We start from the raw sequence: 21,203 nt of genomic DNA, 5'->3' as shown, positions 1-21,203 counted from the left end.
CCCCCCCCCCCCCCCCCCGATCTGCCACTGGTTCATGACATGGGGTCACAGTCCAGTACCTTCTCTTTGTCGTGGATTCTGTACCTTTCCCGGGCTTGGCATGCTGGCGTTCTAGTGGGAGGGGAGAACAGGGGTGATGCACGACTCACAGGGTATTTCCTGCCCTCGGCTGGCCTGGCCACCACATGACCTGCCAAGCTCCTGCCCGCTGCCGCCTCCTGTGTGTTGGTGCCCAGGGGAGGGGGTAGGACCTGCTCTGCCCGATCAGATAAAGATGACCATTCACTTTCCCACCTGCTTTCGCTTCGGCTTTTGTGCCCAGTACCACCTGTTTATGCATAGTTGACATTCACAAGACCAGGCTCTGGTCTGGAAAGAATTGGTATCCAAGGCCAGTTTTCCTCCAGCCTGGAGGACCAGGCGGGCACAGGAAACTGGGGGATCATGTGGGGACCTGAGGTTCAAGAGCAGAACATGACTAGCTCAGAGTTTGTCTTGAAGCTGTCACTTTAGATACCATTTGAGGCCCAAATTCGTTCTCACTTAGGGTTCCATTGGCCCCAGAGCTGAAACAGGAATTGTAACTATGAGTGGAAATTAACCAGCCCTGGTGGCGAAGGTGAGAAGTGACTACCAATAGAAGCCGCCACAGATCATCGCTCCTGAGGAAGCCAGCAGTGGAAGAATTGTGCTTTTCCTGGGACCGGGCAGCTCTGTTTTCTAGAGTTTGTTCCGTCTACAGATATCTGAGCCCCAAGGTGATATGGCTGTTGTAGATCATGGTTAAGGGCATGCTTTGGAGCCTTAGAGTGTGTTGGGTCTGTGTTTTACCACTCTATTTGTGATTTTGAGCGATTTATTTAAATTACCTGTGTCTAAGTTTCGTTTTCTGTGAAAGAGGGGGAACACTCCATAGGATTATTTGTGAGGATTGAATTTGTTATGTAAAAATACTTCGTAAATTGTAAAGTCCAACACAGGTGTCAATTGGTAATATTTTTTAATGATGTTTTGAGAGTGCCATGCTAAGCTAAAGACAGATTTATGTCAGTCCCACTTCTGTGTTATGTATGTCAGTGGTTCCGGAATTCCCTGGAGAGGATAGGGTAGTGTTGGGGGTGCGTGGGGACATACAGGATTTAAAAAAAGAAAAGAAAGAAAAAGAACTCTGGACTGTATTACACTAACCCTATAGTAATCAAAGGAAAGGAAAAATGGTGGGGATAAGTAGAAACTTAGCCAGTGGAACCGTAGTTACGAACACCTTGAAAAGGTGTATTGTAAACCACAAACAATTACTTTTCCACAAATTGACTGCAATTTGGTACCTTGCCTTCCATTTAAAATGTGCTTCCAAAGAATATAAAGCAACGACCAGGGGAAAGCTTGGGAGACAGAGTCCCACTTTGGGTAATAGCAAAGGTTGGAAACATTTAGGTTTGAGATTTGGAGGCATTTAAATAGCATGGAATGTCTATTATCTACCCTAAAAAGCAGAAAGAATCTTGGATATTGTGGACACAAATGCAGTTGGCATGAGCTTAAAAAAAGTGCATGTGAGCTTCTTTCTAAGACCCAGTAATCCTCTTGGGCAAAGTAAGGATTAGGCCTCCCTCACAAACAAGGGGGTGAGTTCATTTTTGCTAAGATTCCTCAGCTGTTGCCAAATTTAGCCAGGGACCTATTTTCTCCCAATGAATGACCGTATGACCATTTACATTTTTAACGTCTACCCCCGCTTCTCCAGGCAGGTCTAGGACAGGAGCAACTTATTTGCGAGTAGATGGGAGAGAGACCCTGTCTCCCACAGACCCCATTGCCATCCCAGGGACCTTCCAGAGCCAGAGTCCCTCCACCCACTTCTGTCTGCAGGAGGGCAGGGGTCTCTCTCCTCAGAGCCTGGCGTGGGAGGACTCCAGGGGCTAAAAAAAACTGGGCCCAAGCTCATCATGTTTTTAAAACAGCCATGCAGACACTTCCGCTGAGTGCCATCCCTACCCACTGCCTGAGGCTCCCTCTGGTGAGAGGAGGCCTCCAGAAGAATTCCTTAGGCCAATTCTGTCTTGATGTTCCAGGAACCATTTCTTTCACACTGGTTGCTGGGTCCTCTGTGCCAGTCTGTTCCTAAGGGGCCCAGGTAATGCCCCATATTTCCTGTTCCTATACGCAGAAAACCTCCACTGTGGCGTTAAATATTTATATCCCTCGCCAAAGGCTTTGGACATTTGCCGTTGCCCTTTTTAAGGAATTAAAGAGCCGATCGTTATACCAGCATCCTGTCACACCCCTTGGGTGACTTCCCATATTCACTTCTCTCATGTAGGTCACTTAGATCAAATGATAATAGCTCCTGTCTTGTAGTGATTATCACATGCCAGGCTTACTAGTCCCAGAGCCGTGTCACCAGGCACATCATACTCTGTCCCCTTTTTACAGAAGAGGCCCTGAGGCTCAGACAGAATAGTGGCAGAGCTCACATTGGAACCCAAGTTGATCTGGCCCCAAATTCTTTGTGTGTCTCTCCAGCAAGGCTGGAAGTCGGAAATTGTCTTCTATGCTGCATAGATTCCAGCTTGGAATCTGCGTGTAGAACGTGCTCCTTACTTGTGGACGGAGATACTTGAGAAATCGTTTTCTCACTCAGGATTTGTCATTTATGCCCTTTCCCCCCCTTGATTTGTAGACTGTTAAAGGTAAAAGGAACCCTAAAGTACATCTGTACCAACCCAGTGCAGGCCTCCTGGCTGCCGCTTCAGTACTATTTCCCTCTATAATAGTACACGCATATATGGCCATTTTTGGTGTCTACTTAGCCATCCAAACTCCTTTTTCCTAATGTTTTGTGGAAATAAGGGAGGAAGTATTACCAAATCTATTTTCCTGTGTTACTTCCACTGTGTCGATTTATTTTTTCTTTTCCTAATTGAGATTTTATTGGTTGTTTTGAGGATGAGTACACAGACATTTCAATTTGCACACAATTCTTAATGTATGTAACCAAAAATCTAAAAAAACTGTGTAGTTGTGATTCTCTTCTGAACAGTTATTCCAGTGACTTTCCAGCTTAAAATTCGGAGGCAAATTTTCCTTAACAGGATATCAAGTACCAATACGTTTAAATTTTGATATGCTGTTATATCGTAAGTCGCACTAATTCATGATTTAATACCATATACGCCACATACTTAAATTTTCAGTTGTTTGTAGCACATTTACAAAGTTACTAGGAAAACTGGATGACCATGACCGAAGATGTTACAGAGTGCACAAAATTCTGACAAGGAGAGCCAAGATCAAGGAGTGGTTTGCTTTAGGAAACAATTCTACCAAAAACAACATGGGAAGAGACGTAATTTAAAGTGTTCAAGACATATTACATGCACTACTGACTCCAAATTGGTATGCTCTGTATTATAGGATATAAAAATTACCCCCGTCTATGGAATGTTAAGTTGACACCCAAGATAATCAAAGCCTCCCATGTTCAATGTCCCACTATCTTCTGGCTGTACCGAAAAATAAACAGTCAGCAACTGATTTCACCTCTTTAAAAATGGGATGAGGTGGGATTCCCTCCTTCTTAAAAATGTTTCTAGAGCTACTAAAAAACTTGCGTTTACAAAATAGTTGATAAAAACATTCCTCTGGAGTATACAGGAAGGGAGACAGGGACCACTGATAAGACTGGGTGTATGATATTAATCAGACTCGGCTTCTTTCTCTGCTGCTTCATAGGGGAGGCTGGACTCTCCTTGTTTGTAGTTTCTCCGTTTTCTGCAGGTCCATCTTCTTTAGTCTCTTGTTTAGCCACTTTGGCCTGTTTTCCCTTTGCTCCCCTTTCCCCTTTTGTTTACACTTTTTGGTCTGAAGATTTATTCTTTCCTGCCACCTTTTTTAGCTTGTTTCCACTTTCTCAGGAGCTGGTCTCCTCTTGGGCTCCTCCTTCGCTGACCCCTGGGTGGATCTGACCTTCCTCTTGGGCATCGTGGAGGCAGGGTGGGCATGTGCCAGGTGCACCGAGAGCCTTCACAAAGCTGGGCTGCCTGGCCACTGCCCAAGCTGCTGGGACCCCCGCCATGTTGCTTCTTGTTCTCTTTCTTGCTCTTCTCATCTCTAGTAGATCCTCTCCAACACGCTCTCCTAGAGGTCGTAACTGGTACTACACCGTGCTGTGTGGTCTGGGAGAGGGAGGTCTTAGGAATTTGGACTGGGAGATTTTCTTGTCTAAATAGGCTTGTCACCATTGCAAGCCTAATGCCTAATCCATTGTGTGGTCCCTGGTTGACCCTTAGCGATTGTTGATTGAGTGGATGGATGATTGGGCTGGGTGTGGAAGTGTGCTCTGAGTCTCAACACAAAGCGTGTCCTGTATCCACATCAGCAGTCTCAGGAAGTTCCGGGTCAAGGTGCAGTCTGGGTGGCAAGGGGGAGGAGCCCTCCAAAACCTGGTCTCATCATTTCTCTAGATCTAGGGACATTTGGGCTAGGGACAGAGAGGGGACCCATCTGAGCAGTAGCCGTCAGTAACTTTTGACTTTCTTCTTCTGAAGCTTTCCCTTTAAAGAAGCTTTGGATTGTTCGTCACCTGTGTCAGAGGATTTTTAGGATTGTAGACTCTAAAGGCAATATGATATGAAAGAGGGAGCATGAAACTTAGAGTTAGGGACCTGACTTCATGTAGCTTACAAGTCCTGAGCTCAAGCCAGTAACTATCCCTGTCTGAGGCTGTCTCTACATCTGTTAAGTGGGGATAAATAATACCTGCTGTACTTGCCCTTTAGCATTATTATGAGGGCCAAATGGACTAATGCACAGAAGGTACTTTCAGGCTATAATGGATAATATTAAAGTATGGAACTGTTATGTTTCTTTGGACACTAGGGAGAGGAGAGGGTGGGAGGGAAGAAAGACAGAGGCTTCACTTTCTTAAGAGGATTTCATCACCTTCTACTGATACTGGTTTCCCAGAAATCTTGCTTCTTCCTCCAGGTATTTTTCCACCGTTGTGAGGGATCCCAAAGTAAACCCTCCACCAGCATGAAGTCTTTTCACTGCCCAGATTTACTCCCAGGGTAGATAGCTCCACTGCCATTTCCCGACAAAGGTTTTCCTTTAAAACTACAGAGAAATTAGACCCGTTCTAGTAAGGAAAAAAAATAAGGCTAGTTTTGCCTTTTCTGATAGTTAAAATAATAAATGTTAATTGTAAACAATTTGCAAGGTATAGAGAAAGAGAAGAAAAATATCACCAATAATCCTATCACCCAGTAGTAACATTCTGGTACTTTTGTTGGTCTTTTGTCTTCATTAGTATCTTTTTGTCTCATATGAATGGAAAAAGGGTCATGTGGCAGAAATGCCAGGCAAGTGTGGATTGGCATGTGGCTGATGCCTAAGAAAAAAGTAAGCAAAGTCCCAGGACCCTCAGAGGCATTTCATGAGGGGTGGCATGGTCTCCGGCCAGACTTCTTTCTACTTGTTTTCTTTCTTTTTGCTTTCTTTATAAAATGAGGATCATTCCTGTCACAAATGATAAGATAAATGAATAACTTTTTAAAGCACAGTATCTGGTACGTACTCTGTGCCCAAGAAATGTTAAGTTTCCTTTCTATTGGTAAGAAGTGAACAGTGCCAGGCACTGTTCTAAGTGCATTACACATATTAATTCATTCAAGCCTCACAACTATCCTTTGATGCAGGTGTTAAGATTATCCTTACTGGGCTTCCCCGGTGGCGCAGTGGTTAGGAATCCGCCTGCCAGTGCGGGGGACACGGGTTCGAGCCCTGGTCCGGGAAGATCCCACATGCCGCGGAGGAGCTGGGCCCATGTGCCACAACTACTGAGCCTGTGCTCTGGAGCCCGTGAGCCACAACTACTGGGCCCGTGTGCCACAGCTATTGAGGCCCGCGTGCCTAGAGCCCGTGCTCCACAAGAGAAGCCACAGCAGCGAGAAGCCCACCCACCGCAACAAAGAGTAGCCCCCGCTCGCCGCAACTAGAGAAAGCCCGCGCCCAGCAACAAAGACCCAACACAGCCAAAAATAAATAAATAAATAAATTAATTAATTAAAAAAAAACAAAAAACAAACAAAAACAAAACAAAAAAAAGATTATACTTACTTTACAGAGGAGGAAACTGAGACACAAGAGGTTGAGTGACCTGCCCAAAGTCAAACACCTACTAGGCGACAGAGCCAGAATAGGAACCCAAGCATCTGGGTGCGGAATCTACATTGTTCATTCAAAGTTACAGCCTGCTAGTCACTAGAGCTGATTTGAGATCAGACTCAGTGCTTGTGGCTAGGGCCAGATGCTCCAGTGGTAAAGATATCACCAGTTTAATATAAGCCCTTGCATGAGGGCCCTTGGTTTTCTTTTTTTTTTTTTTTTGAAGTATAGTTGATTTACAACGTTGTGTTAGTTTCAGGTGTACAGCAAAGTGAATCAGTTATACATAAACAGATATCCACTCTTTTTTCAGATTCTTTTTCCATATAGGCCATTACAGAGTATTGAGCTCTCACTGTTGTGACCTCTCCCGTTGCAGAGCACAGGCTCCGGACGCGCAGGCTCAGCGGCCATGGCTCACGGGCCCAGCCGCTCTGCGGCATGTGGGATCTTCCCGGACCGGGGCACGATCCCGTGTCCCCTGCCTCGGCAGGCGGACTCTCAACCACTGCGCCAGCAGGGAAGCCCAGGCCCTTGGTTTTCTTATGCACTTGCCCTGGGCTAGCTATGTCATAGGGCCCAGTGGGTGGAGGAACTGAAGTCAAAAGTAAATCCAGAGCAGATTAAATATTTAATAGGTAGGTTAAAAGATCTGGCTAATCATTTGGCTTTTTCCCCTACCCACCCTTTTCCATTCTCTGTGCAAGGCTGGCATAGAGGTCACGGGCTTAAGATCTGGAGATAGTTAGGCTTATGGTTTCAGAAAGAGTCAGAAATATGCTGACTGTCAGTGGTATAAATTGTACAGTTGATCCATTTGGGAGGTTTCAGGGGAAATCAAGTGAGAAAAAGCATCAGCAAGAGGAACAGGAGGTACAGACAGACACAGGGCCGAGACATACAGAGCACAGCTATGCGTGGCTGAAGCGTTAGGTATGGCCCCCCTGTAATAACCACGCTGCCAAACCAAGGTGGGTAAGCAGAAGGGTTTTTGAGGACGAGTAAAAGGCATGCCTATGATGGAACGCACTAGATAGGTTACAGGCCTGAGAGAGTGCAGAGTGAACAGCTTCCTAGATGGTAAGTCATCATTTAAAAAACAAGAAAGGAGAGTAATGAAGGGACAGTGACCCGAAAGGTTAAGTCTAAATACATAGGTACCAAAAGGCCGGCAATAGAAACAAGGAGCTTTTAAAGAAAGGGCAATTCATTGAGAATGTCTGTGAAACCTTTGGTAAGTGCCCAGTCACCAGCAAATGAAGAACAGCTACGTTAGGCTAAGAAACAAATCTGAACCTGAGGGCATCAGTTCTTAAAATCTTCCTCTGCACACTGAAGAAGCCGAGAATCCAGGCCCTCTCCGCCCCAGAGACTGAAGGGAAGAGTGCTGGGGAGCCTGAGGTGATGATACAAGAGGCCTGCTAACAGGATGCAGAGGTGATGGTGGGACCAGTTTCCTGCGTGATGGATACAGAGTGGCACAAAGAGAAACTAGAAACCTAGGAAACCACGAACACGACTTTTCATGAAGCAAATTGTGAAAACGAATACACGCAAGCACCCAGCCTAAATCCAAAGGAATTTCTCCAGAGGGCTCTGAGGACAACTTAGCCCTGTATAAATGCACTTCTGTCTGCTTAATCTCAAAAGGCATTCTGGCTGCTTCGAAACATAAGGCAGCGAAACTGCGCTGAGCTACACCAACTGTTTGCCGGAGGGCTTGGCCAGTGGTCCCCCAACACTGCTCTCTACTCCACGAAAGCAGCTGTTGATGACAGGGACCAAGAGTTAGAGCCGAATTCTACTTTCACAAAGAAATCGACTCACAACCTTACGTAGAAAGTGAATACAAGAAAAGAGATCCCTACCTTCCCCCAAACATGTATTGTAAACAATTTAATGCCTTTAAGAGTTGAAGGGCAGAGAGCTCCACCTTGGGTGCATTACACAATTATTCCCTTTACAATCAACTATGATTCATTCTATAAGTCTGTGTTGTGTGCCTCCCATGACCCACCCACTGTCTCAGGCCCTGGGTATGTAGTGGTTTAAAAGCACAAAACTGAAGAAAAGTCAGCCATGGGCCCTGACCTTGTTGCACTTGTTGTCCAGTACATACCGTGTGCAAATGAACATTTACATGCGGCTCCACATGCAACCAAGGGAAAGACCACGTGCCAGGAAGAGACTCTTTGAGGTAGATGAAGCCATCTCTGAGGAGGTGATGTTCCACCGGGGACCAGAAGACCGAGGAGGAGTCAGCCAAGCAGAGAATCGGGAGGAAGACTGTTCCAGGTAGAGGGAACCTCATGTGTGAAGTGGAGAGCTTGGCAGGCTTGGGGAGCCCAGGCCAGGCCAGTGAGGACAGGGCGAATGAGAGGGGAGATGTTAAAGGGTGGGCAGGAGCCAGGTTACTGGAGACCTCACAGCCAAGTTAAGGAACTTGGATTTCCTCCAGAGTGCATGGGGAAGCTACACAAGTCTTATTACTAGAGATGACGTACTCCACTTATTTTTTTAAAGGTAGTGCTGGCTGCTGGGTAGGTGCTGGGTTGGTAGAGACAGGAATGGATGTGGCTGTCAAGGAAGCGGTTCCTGGATAAAACACAACCAAAAGGACGAAACTGCTGATTCTGAGAACCAAGCTCTTCCTAAGGTTGTAACGGTCCATGCTAAGGAGATAGGAGCCCCCCTGCCCATCCCCATTTAAACGCAGTAGAAAGCAGGAGCGCAAGGGATCTGGAGAGACCACGATATCGGGCCCGGCCCAGCTCTGTATGTCTTTCTCTCCAGCTTCCCCGGACCCTCCCCAGTTTTCATGGTGCTCAAGAGAGCTACAGGAACAGGACGATCCAGAACTTTTTCTTCAGTATTGGCTGAAACTCAGTTCAGAAAACAGTTAAAGACTCTATTGAAATACCAAATAGTAAAGCAGTCCGTATATATTCATGAATTATGAATAGTGAGGGCTAGGAATATGAATGTACTCATCATAGAAAGTAGAAATAGGTGGTTGGTGTGGATCTTTTGTTTCTTAACTATCTGGCAAAGAAAGATGATACGGGGATAGTGGATCACAGTCTTTTTTTTTTTTAATTAATTATTTTGGGTTTGTTGCACTTGTTGTCCAGTACATACCGTGTGCAAATGAACATTTACATGCGGCTCCACATGCAACCAAGGGAAAGACCACGTGCCAGGAAGAGACTCTTTGAGGTAGATGAAGCCATCTCTGAGGAGGTGATGTTCCACCGGGGACCAGAAGACCGAGGAGGAGTCAGCCAAGCAGAGAATCGGGAGGAAGACTGTTCCAGGTAGAGGGAACCTCATGTGTGAAGTGGAGAGCTTGGCAGGCTTGGGGAGCCCAGGCCAGGCCAGTGAGGACAGGGCGAATGAGAGGGGAGATGTTAAAGGGTGGGCAGGAGCCAGGTTACTGGAGACCTCACAGCCAAGTTAAGGAACTTGGATTTCCTCCAGAGTGCATGGGGAAGCTACACAAGTCTTATTACTAGAGATGACGTACTCCACTTATTTTTTTAAAGGTAGTGCTGGCTGCTGGGTAGGTGCTGGGTTGGTAGAGACAGGAATGGATGTGGCTGTCAAGGAAGCGGTTCCTGGATAAAACACAACCAAAAGGACGAAACTGCTGATTCTGAGAACCAAGCTCTTCCTAAGGTTGTAACGGTCCATGCTAAGGAGATAGGAGCCCCCCTGCCCATCCCCATTTAAACGCAGTAGAAAGCAGGAGCGCAAGGGATCTGGAGAGACCACGATATCGGGCCCGGCCCAGCTCTGTATGTCTTTCTCTCCAGCTTCCCCGGACCCTCCCCAGTTTTCATGGTGCTCAAGAGAGCTACAGGAACAGGACGATCCAGAACTTTTTCTTCAGTATTGGCTGAAACTCAGTTCAGAAAACAGTTAAAGACTCTATTGAAATACCAAATAGTAAAGCAGTCCGTATATATTCATGAATTATGAATAGTGAGGGCTAGGAATATGAATGTACTCATCATAGAAAGTAGAAATAGGTGGTTGGTGTGGATCTTTTGTTTCTTAACTATCTGGCAAAGAAAGATGATACGGGGATAGTGGATCACAGTCTTTTTTTTTTTTAATTAATTATTTTGGGTTATGTTGGGTCTTCGTTTCTGTGCGAGGGCTTTCTCTAGTTGCGGCGAGCGGGGGCCACTCTTCATCGCGGTGCGCGGGCCTCTCACTGTCGTGGCTTCTCGTTGCAGAGCACGGGCTCTAGAGCGCAGGCTCAGTAGTTGTGGCTCACGGGCTTAGTTGCTCCGCAGCATGTGGGATCTTCCCAGATCAGGGCTTGAACCCGTGTCCCCTGCACTGGCTGGCAGATTCTCAACCACTGCGCCACCAGGGAAGCCCCACAGTCTTTTTTTTAGCCCCCGTTAAAATCAGCTCGGATTCCTGTTTCCTCACTCATAGTTTGTGATACTGAGACTGGAGAACAGCAAGAAACAATATTAAAAAGAGCCTTCAAAAACATCTCATTAGTTTTGCCAACAAGATTCACTATGGAATTTCTTTTCATTAGAACATGTGAGTTTAAAAATGTGTATTTGTTGTCCAGGTTATTCCAGAAAGAGGTTATTCCAGAAAAGGAGTGCTCTGGGTGCTGGTAATTCTTCCTGCACTCCTTCCAACCTGTTTCCTCCTTGGTGTTGTGCATCCAGACAGCTCACTCAGGAGCCAGCCCATCCAGGGTGGGGGGAGGTGAAGATTAGCAGGGAGGCTGTGCTGTGACTTAGCCTGGGGGCCGCCATCAGCAACCCCAACCCTGGTTTTATGAACCCTCGCACCCAGTTGTTAACGTCAGCTGGTCCCCTGGAGGGCATTGCTGGGGTGCTCCGTCTCTGCTAGGGTTGAAAAGGATCATGCGCTGAAGATCCTTTAAAACATAAGACAGTCTCATGTTCTTGCTTCCATCTCCTTATTTGCCTGCTCTTCCTGCCAGCCCTTCACTCCAACAGCTTTCACCCTGCACTTTCCGTCCCTTGGTGCCTCCCAGGGAGTGGGGGAGGGGTAAGGAAAGAGAAAAGGGCTCAGCCATTGTGCAGAAAGGACAGAGCCAGCAATTGTGGTTTAGGGAAAAAAAAAAAAAAAAAATGAGGAAGTTATTAAATGCCACAATGTTTTTTTGAAAGCTCAGGCCTGGTCTTTATTGTTTTTCCCCAGCAGACAACGTCAGGGTCTAGAAGAGAGCTGGAAAGGCAAGCTTGCTGTCGGAATGGATTCTACCAATGGGTGGTCTTGGATGTGCTGTGTATGTTTCTGTCACCTTTATGTTCAGGTGATGATGAGATACCTCTGAGTATACTTTCCACCTCAGCTTAAGCCTGATGGCCGTTGGGGTTGGTGCCTCTGAGGGTTGTAGAAATCCTAACTGGAGACCACATGATGAATTCTGCAAAAGGCTCTGACATGCTAACTCTGGACAAAACTCTTTTTGCTGTTATTTCCAGACCTATAAATTAGGTCTTTTTAATTGTGTCTATTTTACACGACATCTTAGCTGAAAGGTGCTCTAAAATGAAGGTGCTGTTGAAGACGGTAATCAAAATGATTCGTTAATTAAGCACATACCCCATGTGTCGGCACTATGCTAGACAGTTAATAGATGTTATCTAGAAACTTTATAGCAACTCTGCAGGATACATATAACAACAGGAGCTGATTTGCCGAGGGCCGAATATGTACCAGACTCTATCCTAAGTGCTTTATCTGAATTAGTTTATTTAAGTTTCTCAACAACCCTATGAAAGCCATTGGTCCTTTGCACCCATTTCAGAGACGAGAGAACAGGCACAGAGAGGACAAGGTACCGAGCTGGTCAGAGGGTAAGGCCAGGACTCTGACTCAGCAGCAGACTCCAGGGCCAGGCTCCTACATTGTGTGCTCTGCCTCTTATTCTCACATTCCCGATAAGGAGCCTGAGGCTCAGTGTTGACATTCCCAATGTCATTCAGCTCACAAGTGACAGAACCTCAACCAGGACTTCAGACTTCAAGTCTAGGGGAATATTGAATATATTCAAAGCCAGGAATCTTAAATGTGGTGAGAAAATTAATGTAACAAAGGAGGTAATGATGATTAGATAAAACTAAAGATGAAAACTTTAGCTTAGAAGTAGAAACTCCCTGCCAACTGCCTGGTCATCTCCCTCCCTGTCCTGAAATACAAAGATATCAACACCATTCATGATCCCACCCCTTCTCAGCCAAGGCCAATGCAGAGGAGAAACAGTAGGCATTTGCGCCTTCTCCAGATGCCTGCTTACGGGACGTGGTGCAGGGGTTACCAGTTGGCTCTCAGAGACAGACATGAAAACACACCACTGGTACCCAGTGTGGCAAGCTCTCCTCAGAACCTGATGCAGGGGACAGACAGTCTGGTCAGGAGGAGGCCTTGAAGGTGCAGTCAGGGTGTTTGGAAATTCAGGAGCCAAGGCTCTCCTCTGAAGAAATAGATCTGTTCCCATGGTGGGGAAAGAGCTATGGGAATGGTGTTAGGGACTGTGTGGGGGGTGGGGTTAAATGGACATACAGAAGGCTTGCTTGCAGCACAGTGGAATCTAAGCAATGTGAAATAGCTCGGCCTCAAGAGTTGGCATGTGCCCCTGAGCTGCCACCCGCTGAACAGAGCGAGGGCTGCTGCACTGGAGGCTCGCTCTCCTTCCAGCGAAACTGAGACAGGAGGCCGCGGGGACTTGCCTCAGGGAACCACCTTCTTGGACAGTTTGCTTCAGTGAGGCCGGTTTTTCACTTACTTACCAATGGCTACTGAGTTATAGGAGGTTTCATCTTCATAACAGTCAATATATATTTCTTTCCCCCTTAGCTGGAAAAAGCTGGTATTCTAAGATTGGGAAGTGCGCGTTATTGCTTCACAGGAACACAGATAGGGGAGGATGAAGACCCCCAGGAGCGCATTTGCCTTCCTTCGGGCAGAGCGCCTAGGTGGGTGTAGGCTTAGACCTCTCGGCTCAGCTGTGCTGCTCCCCTCTAACCCCAGGGTTAATTCTCATACATTTTCCAGGTCGGATTAGTTCGTGCCCCCTGCCCATGAACACCATCATGCTCAACTTCCTGTTTTCCTATTTTTGCCAGAGATGCGTGTGCAGACCCAGACCCTGCAGATACAGGCACCTCTGAGTCCTTCGGCCCAGAGCACCTGGGCTCTGACCCCCAGCACAGGAAAGCAGCATGGTCAGGAGGGGTTAAACTTCGGCTGAAGCACAGGTAAGAGGCACGGAGGGCTGCGCTGAGCGGTTCGGAAGAGGGACTTGGCTGCTGGAAGAGGGAAGTGGGGGCAAGGCTGGTCGAGAACACAGACGGGTGAGAGAGCTGAGGAGGGCCCGGACGAGGGGGTCAGATGGAAGCTCGGGGTTCAGAAGGATAACCACCTAATGATAGTTTTCAAACTAGGTTCTGAAGAAGCATCAAGTTCCTGGGAGGTAATCTGGGGGCCCCTCAAATCATTTGATGCAAATATCTTTTTAAAGATACATGGGCAACTGTATTTAAAGCTATAATTAAAAACACTAAAAGAGATACACCAACATCTTACACTTTGGAGATGACTAATGTGTTACATTGTACAACAAGATTGATTCATCTTTGAACTGATATTCACTGAACACGTCTTATCTCTAGTTGAGGAATGTCCTGAGATTACAAAGTTGGTCTAATAAAAATTTGCAGCGGGCTTCCCTGGTGGCGCAGTGGTTGAGAGTCCGCCTGCCGATGCAGGGGACACGGGTTCGTGCCCCGGTCCGGGAAGATCCCACATGCTGCGGAGCGGCAGGGCCCGTGAGCCATGGCTGCTGAGCCTGCGTGTCCGGAGCCTGTGCTCCGCAACGGGAGAGGCCACAGCGGTGAGAGGCCCGCGGACCCCAAAAAAAAAAAAAAAAAAAAAAAAAAAAATGTGTAGCTACTTATCTGTGCTTTCTATGTGCTAGGGCTTTGCATACCTCATCAGATTTTCACACCAGTACTGTGAGGTTTGCGCTAGCGTAAAGGCATCTCGTTAGGAGAGGCGGTGGATTCAAATCCAAGCAGTTTGAGCTCGCAGCCACTCCACCCTATTGCCTCAGCAATCAGCATAACAGAACCTACTTCCTAGGACAACTGTGGGAATTCAGTGAGATAAGGTATTCAGCACTTAGCACAGAGCCCTGCTCCTGGGGAACAAGAAATAAATGTCAGGTGAAGTAAACATTAGGTGGTGGTATAATGATGTTCCGGTTATCATTCTCATCATGCCTTTCATCACTGTCACATAAGTCTGTGTGCCAGCATGAAAAGCAGTATAATATAGTGAGTAAGATGCGGGGGGGGGGGGCGCGGGTTGTCTGTGGAATCAGCCTACCTAGAATTCAAATCTTGATTCTGCCACTTAATAGTAACGGCAGGCAAGTTATTTAAACTTTGTTTCCAATCTATAAAATGAGTTTAATAACTAATCTACCCCAAAGAGTTGCTGAAAGGATTGAAAATGCTAATATACATAAAACACTTAGAGTGGTACCTAGCCCATCATAAGCGCTCAGTAGATGTTGGTTATCACTGTTGTCAATTATCCCGATTTCAGTTTGGGGGGCGTGGCTCTTTCATGTAGACACGTGGGCTTGGATTAGAAATAAATAAACATTATAAACTTAGATTTATGCAATTACCCATGTTTATGGATATGCAAATATACATTAAAGTATTTGTTATATTTCCTATAATCCAACAACACTTGTATATGGTATCTACCTTAAGATTCTCTGTAAGGTTTTCTTTGAAAAAAGGATTCCAAAGAAGTTTGAACATACCAATTGAGGACAGGCTGAGATTTGCAGAAGGCTCCATCTATAAGGGAAGCAGCTGGCAAAAGGTTGCTCCAGGGACGGCCTGAAGAAAAGAATCCCCAAGGTTACTGCTATTCCTTTCAGCCTCCTAGGATCTTCAGAATGGAGGGGATCAGAGCCTTTTATTTAACAAGACTCCACTGAGCCGTGTAGGTTAATGTAGCATCAGTGCCAAAGTACTTTAGGCCAGAAAGTCGTAGTTAGGAAGTTATTGCCCTGGCCTGGGCGGGCAATGCTCGAGACTTGAACTTAGCAAGTGGTGGTGGGACAAGAGATGAGACAGATTTGGTTTGAATTTAGGACACAGATCAAGAGCAGGTGAGGGTGGGAGAAGGGAAAAGAGAGGTTAAAGAGTGTGACTGCTAAGTTTCAGCCATGGGGCACTGGGGTAATTGTGGGACCATTCTCCAGGAGGCAGGGAGAGCTGAGACTAGGTGGGGCTAAGAGCGCGAAGAGTGCAATCACACAGACCTGGGTTTGAGCTTGAAACAATTGAACTGTTTCATAAAACAATCCTTAACAATTGAATGAAACAAATGAACCTCAGTGTATGTCCAGTTGGCATCCTAACCATGCAGAGATTGTCGTTAGAACCATGAAGCGATTATCTTTTTTTTTTTTTTTTTTGCGGTACGCGGGCCTCTCACTGTCGTGGCCTCTCCCGTTGCAGAGCACAGGCTCAGCGGCCGTGGCTCACGGGCGCAGCCGCTCCGCAGCACGTGGGATCTTCCCGGACCGGGGCACAAACCCATGTCCCCTGCATCGGCAGGCGGACTCTCAACCACTGCGCCACCAGGGAAGCCCGAAGCGATTATCTTTAAAACAAGCTGGGGTTGCCCTCATCAGCATGGACAAAACTGGCGCATGATGCTGTGTCTGTATGAAGGGAGACTGTAAAGGAGCAGATAGGCAAGCAGTTTTCCTTTTGAAAAAGTCATGACCTGGATGTTGCATACCTCACGCCCGCTCATGTCCTATTGGCTGGAATTTTTACTCTACTTATACTCTAAGAATTTTACTTGTGTGTGTCTTGTCTCCAAAAGTATATCATAAGCCCCTACAATAGTCCACCTCATAACTCTTCCCTGTGCTGAGGTCTCTGCAACCCAGGTCTTACTGATGTTGGACAAAACTTGGAAATTGGTGTGGTTCTCATCCAATTTATTCGGATCCCAAATCCTGCCCGTTTTGTTTTTTACTTTTTATTTTGAAATAATTTTAGACTCACAGAAAAGCTGTGAAAATAGTACAGAGATTTCCCATCCACCCATCACCCACCTTTCTCTAATGCTAACATCTTTGAAAACCATAGTGTAAATATTAAAACTAAGAAATTATCATTGGTATAATACTATCAACAGACTATAAGGCTTTATAGACGTTATTCAGATTTCACCTTTTCCCACCCCCCCGCTAAGGTCCTTTTTCCATTCCGGGATCCTACGTTGTATTTAATTGTCATGTTTCCTTAGTCTCCTCTAATCTGTGATGCTTCCTCAGTCTTTCCTTGTCTTTTATGACCTTGACACTTTTGAAGAGTATGGGCCAGTTATTTTGTTGAATGCCTTCTATTTCGGTTTGTCTGATACTATCTCATGGTTGGATTGAGGCTGAGCATTTTTGGCAAGAATACCAGAGAAGTGATGTGTCCTTCTTAGTGTGTCCTCTCCCGGGTTACATGGTGTCAGTGTTTTACTACTGGTGATGTTAACCTTGATTACCTGGTTAAGGTGAAGTTGCCAGTTTTCCTCACTGTAAAGTTATTGTTTGTCTCCTTGTAAAGGAATACATATCTTGAGGGGGGAGATAGCTTTGAGGCTATACAAATATTCTGTTTTTCCTCAAACTTTTTCCCGCTGATTTTAGCATCTATCAATGGATATTGTCTGTGACAGTTATTACTGTAATGTTCTAAAGATGAGTCTGTATTTCCTTCATTCCTTCCACATTTATTAATTGGAAGTCTTCTGTAAGGAAGAGCTGTCTCTTTCCTCCACTTATTTATTTATCCAACTACTTAGATCAGTAAGGACTCCTTCCTATTATTTTATCCTGTGGGTTATAATCCAATACTGTTATTTATTTTAGTGCTTAAATTGTTCCAGCTTTGGCCACTAAGAATTCTTCCAAGCTGGCTGTGGTCTAAGTCCTGTTTTGAAATATGGGAAGGGGTGAGGTGCTGATGTCTTTAGACAGAGCAGACATGATGTGCTTATCATCTGAGGAGTCTCACAGGTGTTGAGGTGGAAGGTTAGTAGTGGGCACTGAGCAAGTCTAATTCATGACAGGTCACAGAAGCCTACACCGATTTTGAAATTGAAAAGGGCTGGGATCACCTCATGAGCTAATTCCAAGTCCAGTGGGTCATGGGTATGTGTAGCTCCTTTTTCATGGAGAAAATAGCCAGAAAGGATTTTCTCACTTATGTATAAGAAAAAGGAAAGAGCAAAGGAAGAAACTCCCCTCCACCCTCACTCCAGGTATATACAGAGACCAGCCGAACCACCAAGGTAAAGAGAGAGAGAAGCTCTTAGTGGTCCAGGGCTTAATGTTCGCACACATCCAATCCCACCTTTCCTTTTTTGCTTGGATCCCTGAGTTCTCTCTTGTTGGACTTGTCAATAGGAGTCCTATGATCTAACTTATCTCGGCAGAACTTCTCCCTAAAATCTGTCAAGCCTCAGGCTAGGGTAGTTCAGTGAGTTAGTTCAAGAGACAAAATGTTCCAGCTTAAAACTCAAGATTTTCCAAGCCAGTGCTTTCCTGCATGAGCTTCCTGTCCCATCCTCATTCTCCACCACCAGTCACCACCATCAGTATAATGACCATCTCATCTAATCAGTAAGCACTTACCATACATGGTGATATGTGCTCTGTAAAGTAAATTGAGATGAATGGGTCATAGATGCTCAGGCTTTGACTCTTCATTCATCCTTATTTGGGCAGCAAGGATAGCAGCTGGCACTTGCACTTGCACTGGCAGTGAGTTCTGTCCCCGTCCTCCTGACTTAGTGAGCTCAGGACAGTGTGTCTCAGGAAGCCTCAGTGGATGTTGGTGTAGGACCTCTTTCAGTAGCCTCCAAAGGGTGGGAAGCTTAAAGCAATCAACACGCAGTTTTGCAGACAGCAGCCTTTTTGCACGTGGAGGAGGGTGCAGGTTTAGCAGAGAAGATCAGTTAAAAAGGAAACTTCCTGATTGCAGTTTGATGCCTGTTATCAGCAGATGATTTCCCTTGCTTCCCTCCTCCTCCTGCCCACGGAATAGAATTCTGGCATTCCCAAGCTGTGTGCTATTGTCTCAGATGCTGGCTCTTCTCCGGGAAAGTTACTAAGGGTCTCTTTCTCTTCTTCCCTCTTAGAGAGCAGGAATTCAGTTTTAATTGGCAATCTACAGAGGTGGCTGGGAATGAGTCCCTCCCACTTGCACGGAGCTTAGTGAGCTCCAGGCGGTTCAGGCTGTCTGATGGGAGTTGCATGGAATCGGTGAGAAGCCTTTGCAGCCCAGGGAGGAGCAGAAAGCAGTTAACAGGGTGAAATGGCTTTTTATCCCACTCCTGAATATGACATGCAGTTGGCCAGAGGGTTGTTATCTAGGATGATTCTCTTTGCCACAAGGTAAGCCCACTATTACGTTAGAATGAGATTTTGAATCTTGCATTGCAGGATCCTCAACCGATAAGCCTTTCACAGATATCTTTCTGATGTCGTGCTATGTCTATTTATACAGAAAAATTAATAACCAACCACATATTAAATTTAAGCCCATTTCTCTAAATTGCCATGAAAATTCTCATTATTTGAGCACCTCGGGTAATTCGGTGTACTATTAATATTTCTGTGTGGGAATTTTCAATCATTTTCTCTCCTATATATACAGTCACCATATTTCTTATGATGTACGTATTTAGAGTGGCTTTTTATCTCATTCAGATTAGCAGTTGCTCTTTGTTGTGTATTTCATGGCTTTGCTTCCCCATTTCCCCGGGGAATTTCAAATAAACAATTTCTTTTTCTCACAAGGAAAGGCTACTTATCTATGTACTGGTAGCCAAGTTCTCTATTCTCATTGCCAACGTTTGTATAAAGAAAAGGAACCTGCAAATGTAGTCTCAATATTAAAGAAAAGGTGTGGTCTCCTCATTTGAGTTTACATGAAAAGAAGTGTGTATTGAGATTGCTGGGTGTACAGTGTTTACCTCCATCACAACTGAAGGTTTAAATACTTGATTATCTTTTCCGTTTTTCACAATAATTTGAATTCAGCTTTTATCCTTACACAATCTTTGATTTGAAATTTTTGTTCAGAGCTATGCTTAATGCCAATGTTTGCATCCCTAGATGCTTTTACTTAAAAGGAAATATGATAGGGCAGAGAACAGGTGGCTGCACCAGTAGTGGTAATGTTCTGGATCTCCAGGTGACTTGAATATTTATTTTATTATTACGGGCATTCATTTTGTTATTATACCATGTAAAAGGTAAAAAAGAAAATAGGAACTGCTTAGATTATAAAACACATATATAAAGAGAGGCATCCAGGGCTGGTATTTCAAGTTTAATTTGGCATCCTTTCACTTGAAGGCGAATAAGAGAGAACATTCTTCTGAGTTTTATAATTTTCTCCCCAGCAGTGTCAGGTTATGTGTGAATCGTGGTGGTGGTTAAACTCCTCCTTGTTGTGAAATTAATTATGGAAATGCTGGCAGGTAGGAACTGAGGGGCTGGAACAAGTGTTCATAAAGTTTTCATCCACTTTGCCTTAAAACCTTCACTATTCTTTTCATTCGGGTCTTTTCTGGTATGATTTTAAAATATGGATCCTTCTTTTGACCATTGTTTAAGGTCCCTATCTAAAATTAATGCCTTCTATCCTTTCTTTTGTTTTGTTGTTGTCGTTGTTGTTGTGGCCTTTAATTTCTCATTTGCAGCCTATTCCTCTAAATGAGGAGAAAGTGAAATAGAGAAGAGAAAAACACCATACAACGCATGACTTACTCCAAAAGAGAATTCATTGTCTTTAGTGTTAGAAGGTTGGGGAGCATTTATTTGTTTTTGTTGAATGGGATGGTGTTTAGAAAAAAAGCACTACCAAAAGGTAAGGCGTCGGCCTCACACACAAAAACTTTTCGTTACTGTTTTGGCAAATGAAATTTAGCTTATACTTTAAGCATTGCATAAAAGTTAATTAGCTTGATTTTGAAATGTCTTGGTTGGTATGTGGTGTAAAGGGTGTCCTTTAAACCCTCAAAGGACAATCTTCTGTGGGATTACACACGGAGGAGGAGGGTGTCCAGCCGTAGTGGTGGGTACCCTGCCCCTCCTGCCCTTGGCCCTGCAGCCCCCTGGGTGGAGGGCATGAGCCCTGAGCACCTTCATCGTGTCCTGCTGAGCTGTTCCCCATTTGCCCAACAGGGGTCCTCTGGGAGAGCCTCCAAACAATTCTGGGGCACACACAGTGTTCCTGGTTCTCTGTAACTGTCTCATCCTCTCTGAGATCCATGAGCATATATTTGTGGATGTCTGCATGTGTCTCTGTGTGGAAGATAAAAACAAACAGCATGCAAGTGATTTCTCTTTCAGCCCTGGCAACATATTCTATGACACAGAGTAGTAGAGGAGAAAAATGTTAAATCATAATATCTGGTATCTCAGGAAATCAGTAAAAACCAGTCCCTCCTTCCTTCCTCCAACAAATAAAATGCCCAGTTGCAAATTGAGAGTTGACAAGAAGAAATTGTTGATAATTAGCGCTTACGCTAGTCTATGTATGCTATGCGATTCTATTGTAACTGAATTTGAAAATCAAAGAAAAACAAACATGAACGCTGTTACAGAGCGAAGATGTTATAGTGTTCGTGTCAATTTCTGCCGTGACATATAGGCAGATGTTGAAGTGTGGGGAGGAGGGCTGACTATTCTGATTACTCTGTAGATGTCAGAGTTGAGGGGAGGAGGGAAGAAAGGGGGGCATATTGAGAAAAAAGGCATTTCAACATCATCACCCATTGGTGGCTAAGTGAAAACACCCACCCCCACGTCTGTGCCCTCTTTTTTATGGTAATAGTTCTGTGTGGTCATCAATAAAATTTAATCTTTTTTTTTTTTTTGCGGTACGCGGGCCTCTCACTGTTGCGGCCTCTCCCGTTGCGGAGCACAGGCTCCG

At 45.2% G+C, this 21,203-nt stretch overlaps 1 protein-coding gene across 1 annotated transcript in view; it reads left to right on the top strand.

Moving 5' to 3' along the window:
* SHROOM3 (shroom family member 3) overlaps nt 1-21,203 on the top strand; it is a 318,810-nt gene that overhangs the window by 241,172 nt on the left and 56,435 nt on the right. Inside the window, exon 3 of the mRNA XM_007455418.1 lies at nt 13,296-13,427. Coding sequence (XP_007455480.1) covers nt 13,296-13,427 — 132 coding nt within the window. The remainder of the gene's footprint in view (nt 1-13,295; nt 13,428-21,203) is intronic.

This window comes from Lipotes vexillifer, unplaced genomic scaffold (genome assembly GCF_000442215.2).
Source record: "Lipotes vexillifer unplaced genomic scaffold, Lipotes_vexillifer_v1.1 scaffold749, whole genome shotgun sequence".
Taxonomy (NCBI): domain Eukaryota; kingdom Metazoa; phylum Chordata; class Mammalia; order Artiodactyla; family Lipotidae; genus Lipotes; species Lipotes vexillifer.
This window is presented reverse-complemented; position numbering and strand designations above follow the sequence as displayed.